This window comes from Pelmatolapia mariae, linkage group LG18 (assembly GCF_036321145.2).
Source record: "Pelmatolapia mariae isolate MD_Pm_ZW linkage group LG18, Pm_UMD_F_2, whole genome shotgun sequence".
Lineage (NCBI taxonomy): Eukaryota > Metazoa > Chordata > Actinopteri > Cichliformes > Cichlidae > Pelmatolapia > Pelmatolapia mariae.
Genome location: NC_086243.1, coordinates 35,648,916 through 35,655,232, shown reverse-complemented (window position 1 = coordinate 35,655,232; position 6,317 = coordinate 35,648,916). Strand labels below are relative to the sequence as shown.

Here is a 6,317-nt window from a genome sequence, read left to right as displayed (position 1 = left end):
GCTACATGTGAGTGTGACAGATTCTCCTTCTGTTTCAGTGACTTCAGTTTGTTGAGGAGTGATTGAGTCTCCAGCTGTTAGTCCTGGAAAAAGAAAGAAGAAAAGTAGTGAAATGCAGTCTGTATATCTGCTTAATGCAGCAGCTTCAACTAAACTTTAATCCCTGTTCTTAAACTCACCTATAATGTGAGATAGAAGCAAAAAGAGGTGCAGCAACATGTCTTTGGAGTTATTAAAGCCAGACAGACAGCACATGAACAATGTTCTTCCACTGCAGCACAATGACCAACAAATAATGTCATTGGATGAGCTCAACTTCAGTGGGCGGGGCCAGTTTAATAGCTGAGCCAATCAAATAGTTTTGTGCTTCCACAGCAGCTCTGTCTCTGTCTCTGATCTTTACTGCTTCATTTCTCTGTTGTCTTTGTCATCAGTCCAATGACACAAGAATCAGAGGTTTAACAGTGTGTGGCTCCCTCTAGTGGATGTTGTGGAGTATTCTGTTGTCTTTGCTCCAAAGGTTTTTGTACAGAGTTTTGGTGTTTCCTGTCACTGTGGGCTGCAGAGCACAGTAGTACACAGCAGAGTCTGTCACTGCAGCAGAGGAGATCTCCAGATGAAACTCCTTTTTTTGATCATCATGTATAAACTTCATCCTTTCTGTTTTGTCTGAATAGTAGGCGATGAGAAAGTCTGGATGTGAATTAGGTTTCTGTTTGTACCAGAAGAAGTAAGTGTCAGAGCCTGAATATTTGCAGGAGAGAGTCACAGTGTCTCCTTCCAAACTCATCACTACATCTTTAGATGGTGTCAGTAAATCCTCAGAGGATCCTGAAAACAACAAAGACATATTTCACCATCATGTTTCTGTATCTTTAAACTTAGTTTAGTTTATAAAAAGTGAATCAATTCAAACAACATCCATATATTTTCATGTCTATCATCTCCTTTTACATCTCACTCCATCTTTTGATGACTCACCAGTCTGAAAGGAGACTATCATCATCCAAATGAAAAGCAGGAACATGATTTTCTCTTGGACTGAATGAACAATAGAGAGAACACAGCAGCTCTTCAGCTCCTAAATGAAGCCTTTCATATTCACTGGTGTAGCTCCTCCTCTTGCTGAGCTCTGTTTCCATTCAGGCTGATGAAGCTTTAGAAATGACAGTGATGTTGCAGTCATCGTTTCTCACACTGAAAATGAAAACGTCCAGATGAACAGAATCAACTTTTTGGAACTTGGTGTCCCAGCTTTCAATCTGTACGCAGACTGTTTGAAAAGTTCTTTCTTCAGGTGTTATTGTGAGAGTAAAACTGAAGCCACAAAAATTGATGCTCAACACGCTCAGTTTGCTAAATGTTTCATATCAGGCCAAGAATAACTCTTTTTGAGAAATACTTAAATAAAAAATGACCAGAGTTTAGTTTGTGCTCTACTTGCTTACTTTAGACTCACAAAACTCACAACAGCACTTAATGATTTACAGTGGACTGAGTCACATGTCACACTAGTGAAGTGGAGTGAAAAGAAGGGTTTATATCCAACCAAAGCACTGGGGTTTAACAGTGTGTGGCTCCCTCTAGTGGATGTTGTGGAGTATTCTGTTGTCTTTGCTCCAAAGGTTTTTGTACAGAGTTTTGGTGTTTCCTGTCACTGTGGGCTGCAGAGCACAGTAGTACACAGCAGAGTCTGTCACTGCAGCAGAGGAGATCGTTATTTGTCTTTGATCATTAATGACTTTAAAAGACACTCTGGAGAATTCTCGCTTCAATAAATCTCCATTTCCCAAATGAGAGATCAGGAACTCTGGTGGTTTTCCTGGATATTGTCGATACCAGAAGAAATAATTATTGACATTAGCTTGTCCAGAGACTCTGTAGGACAGAGTGAGAGTGTTTCCTTCTAAAGTGGACTCTTCATCCTTGACTGCAGTGAGTTGATCACAGCTGACACCTAAAGGAAGAGATAAATGTTGTTAAAGACGATGTTAAACTGTGAGCGCCTGTTCCAGTGATTTCTAGCAAACAGATCCTTTAAAGACATTTCTTCTTCCTGCTTTAACTGACCTGTTAGTGTGATCAGAAACAAAGGAAACATGAGCCAGTAATGCAGTGACAGCATCTTCCACACACTATCTGTTCTGTATGCTTCAGATATTGAATGTATCTGACAGTGGGAGTCCTTTTCTGCTCTGCTCTGTGACAGTGTTGCTCCTCCTTCAGCCTCTTCCTCCTCTCATATCACTGCATGTTCAGCTTCATCTTCATTTAGCTGCAGAAAGTTGCTGCTCATCGGGTCGATTTGGTGAATCTCACATTCAGACAGTTTATTCATGCTGAAATGTCACGTTCACCTTAATGTGAGCACAATGTCAGAAAAAGGCTTAATAAAGATTATTGTGACATTTATTTCAGCGCAGTTATGCACTTTATTAATTCATTGATGTGCGGTAGCCCTGGTATATTTTTGTGAATTTTTCATCTTCTGTTTGAAGAAAAAACTGTGAATTTAAAAGAACATGCAGACATCACAGCGGAATTCAAAGCCACTTTCCTCATCGACAGGAAGCTCTCTGTGTGACAGCAGGCGGAAGTAAACAAGGAAAAGACGGAAGTGGTTCCGTTTCTTGTGTGTCGCGCGAGCAGCAAGGCTGTTGCGGCTTCAAAGGCTTAATTTAGACTTTATGAGACATTCACACCTGTGCGGACTGAACGTGGAGCAATTTCTGTGCGTTAGGGCGTAATTTATCCCGCCTGTGAGCCGAGTGTGTGAGCCGAGTGTGTGAGCCGAGTGTGTGAGCCGAGTGTGTGAGCCGAGTGTGTGAGCCGAGTGTGTGAGCCGAGTGTGTGAGCCGAGTGTGTGAGCCGAGTGTGTGAGCTGTGGCAGTAACAATGCCTTCAGTTCAGTCTCTGAGAGAGTTTATCAACGAGCGACTAACTGCTGCTGCTGAACAAATATTCTTGGAGTTTGAAAAAACGATCGTCCAGTACGAGGAAGAGATCGACCGTCAGCGCAGACTGCTGGATATCACCTGGAAACCCCAAATCAAGCTGCACAGGACAGGTGAGTGTCCCTCTGAGGGAGGATCCTAATCACAGCTCTGCGGGACATTTATGATTGTGAGGACTTTTTGGAGATGTGAGCTAACAAAGAGCAAACAGAGGACAGGACTGCACTGTGAGGATGAATTATAAATTTAAGAAAGAGTGAGATGATGAAGTTAAACTGTCTTAATAGAGCAAATAATGTCAGGTGCTGCTACCAGATATTAATAATAATAAAATTATTTTAATATTATTTATTAGAAGTGAAGTAGTAGTTATGTAGCAGACATTAGTAAATGTCTCTAAGGTTGTCTACACCAGGGGTCTCAAACTCGCGGCCCGGGGGCCACTTGCAGCCCACGTCACCCCTCCTTATATATATTGCAATTTGGCCCTTAAAGTGACTTTTTTGTTTGTTGTTGAGTGCAAAGTTAAAATAAGTTCTTTAAAAGCCAAAAATGATTTGACATGAAGGCAATATGAGCAAAGAGTACAAACATGTTGAGGTGTGAGTTCAGTGAGAGAGTCAAAATCTAATGTGTTCTCTTATGTCTGCATTTTTATTTTGTTAAATACAAACAAAATGATAGCAGAAGTGCTGCCACGTGTCTGAACAGAAAGAGAGGACCGATGTGTTTATTTGGTAGATCAATGAAGGCTGCAGTTAGTGAAGAGTGGGAAAAAGAAATGTGCGTTCATGTTTGCTGTTTTTGTCTTGTTATAGAATATTTGAAATTTTAAAAAACAAACAGAACACTACATTTTCAGAAATATTTGTGGATGTTTGTTTGTTTGTTTTTGTACTACTTGATCACTAAAGTAGCCCTCCAATGAGATGACAGTGCCAGCAGTGGCCCACAGCTCATTTAAGTTTGAGACCCCTGGTCTACAATGTGCAGCATTAAACATGACAGAATATCTGATAAATAAATTGTTTTTTTTAATATAAGGAAATATTTTAGTAAGCAGTCTCTGTTGAAGTAAAAAAATGGACTTTTTCGCTGTCACCACAGTTTCCAGTGGAAGTAGCTGATATAGTCATGCATCGTGTGCCATGTCATGATCCAGAATGGCGGCTACATGACTGCATTAGCTATAAACACCTGTGAAGTGGCCCTCCTGGGAGGGTTAGGGTTAGCAGTATCTGTCTCATGAAATCAGCTAATCCAGGTACATGTGTGTGGTTTATTAGGTGTGTGTACACAGGAGGAGGACAGGGAGCACACGTGCTTTTCTGTAAACTCAGCCATTTAGTGCAGCAACATTCATCCATCCCTCCACTGTCATGAAGTATACTCTCTCTACGTTCGTGAATTTATGATTTTGACTAAAAACAATACTAGCTTTACCTCATGTCATTTTCTTTAGCCTACATTTTTCAGTGTTTACTCCCTTGAATATACCACCAGTGAGAAAAGTGAAGGTTGATTGTACCACATAATATCGATTATATGCTATCATAGCGAGAAAAACAGTTTTCACTTCCCTTGATTACAGGTACCTGAAAGGGTTTGAGTTTGTGTCACAGTAGGGTAACACCCTGATACAAGTCACCAGAAACTATTTTAAGCCACTGGCAGGGAGACACGTCTGGCTTCTGGCTAACTCAGGCTCCTTCCCCACCAGAGAGGTGACATTCCATGTCCCAATTGCCAGTCTTGGTAGCCAGGGATCGGTCCACCAGGGCTTCCGCTCCGCTCCTAGAGGTTGGGTGCACCCAACCCTTACACCGCCTCCTGCAGGTGGTGGGCCTGCAGGACGATGGGCCCGTGTCCCGTTTTCAGGCTGGGCCTGGCTGGGCCCCATGGACTAAGGCCCGGTCACCAGACGCTTGCTCATGAACACCCTTCCCCATGCCTGGCTCCAGGGCAGGGCTCTGGTAACCCTATCCAAGGAAGGGTGAACTGTTCCCTTGATCTTACACTCATAGGTGTCTTCTGAATCTCTTTTTGTCTGGTCCCTTACCCTGGACCAATTTGCCACATGAGACCCTACCAGGGGGAAAAAGCCCCCAGATAACACAACACACAAACCCCTCCACCACGATAAGGTAGCGGTTCGCAGCACTGACAACAAGTGGAAACCGTTTGTGCATTTCAGAGAAACATGTTCAGTTCACTTTTGTTTTTGTTGTCTCCTTTAGTCCCTCCAGATGTCCCACAGCAGCCCGTCTGTAAGGAGGAGGAGGTTCTCATTGAGCTGCAGCTCTGTGACCAGGAGAGGAGCTCCAGTCTGGGCCAGGAAGAGCCAGACCCTCCACAGATTAAAGAGGAACAGGAGGAACTCTGCAGGAGTGAGGAGGGAGAGGAGCTTGGATTGAAGGAGGAGACGGATACCTTAATGGTGCCTGCTGCTAATGAGGAAAGAGACCACAGTGAATCAGAAGGAGGCTCTGCTGTAGCTGAGAGCCAGGATCAGGAAGAAAGCAGGAGTGCAGATCCAGGATCAACTGGAAATAAAAATGAAAGTCAAGAATTTCCTCCCAGATCAGGGAGTCAGTATAATTTTGACACAGCTAAAAAGTTTTTAAAATGTGATGTTTGTGGAAAATGCTTTAAAGATAATTATGAAATGAAACGACATTACAGAATCCACACAGGTGAGAAACCGTATTCTTGTGAAATGTGTGGGCATCGTTTTAGTCAGAAGAGTACTTTGACTGTCCACATGAGAATCCACACAAGTGAGAAGCCGTATCCATGTCAAACATGTGGAAAAATGTTTACACGCAGTAGTCGTTTGCTGGAGCACGTAAGAGCTCACACAGGTGAGAAACCATATCCTTGTAAAATGTGCGGGAAAATGTTCACACGTAGTAGTTACTTGTCGGTGCACATAAGAACGCACACAGGAGAGAAACCGCATCATTGTAAAACATGTGGGGAAATGTTCACCTATAGTAGTCAGCTCTTGCGCCACATGAGAACACACACAGCTGAGAAGTCTTAGGGTATGTTGGAACTAGAGATGCACACACTAAAATATTTTTTGGCCATTTCAGATTTTTCTCTGGGTGTCCTGCTGGCACTGTTTTTTGATAATTGATGTTTAACTGAGAATATAGAAACACCAATCAATGGTTTTCTCTGAACTCTGGATAGATTAGATAGATGAAGGTGATTTGTTAGGTTTGTAGCTACAAATGTTTTATGTGGGTCCAGACTGAGATATTATGGTACACAGTGGGGGGTAAATAACTGACAGCTGTTACTTTATTAGTGTCTTATGGTGTGAAATAACATGTATGAGCTGTTTGGTTTTAAATAAAT

General features: G+C 42.4%; 1 protein-coding gene across 2 annotated transcripts; it reads left to right on the top strand.

Annotated features, from left to right (window-relative positions):
• Positions 1-2,626: 2,626 nt before the first annotated feature.
• LOC134616398 (zinc finger protein with KRAB and SCAN domains 8-like) lies at positions 2,627-6,317 on the top strand. 2 transcript variants are annotated; one of them, XM_063461267.1, is made up of 2 exons: positions 2,627-3,067; positions 5,201-6,317. In XM_063461267.1, the coding sequence occupies exons 1-2, from the start codon at positions 2,896-2,898 to the stop codon at positions 5,995-5,997; spliced, it is 969 nt and encodes a 322-aa protein (XP_063317337.1). In that variant the 5' UTR covers positions 2,627-2,895; the 3' UTR covers positions 5,998-6,317. The 2 variants fall into 2 exon arrangements, with proteins under 2 accessions (XP_063317337.1, XP_063317336.1); XM_063461266.1 differs by having other exon boundaries at positions 5,192-6,317.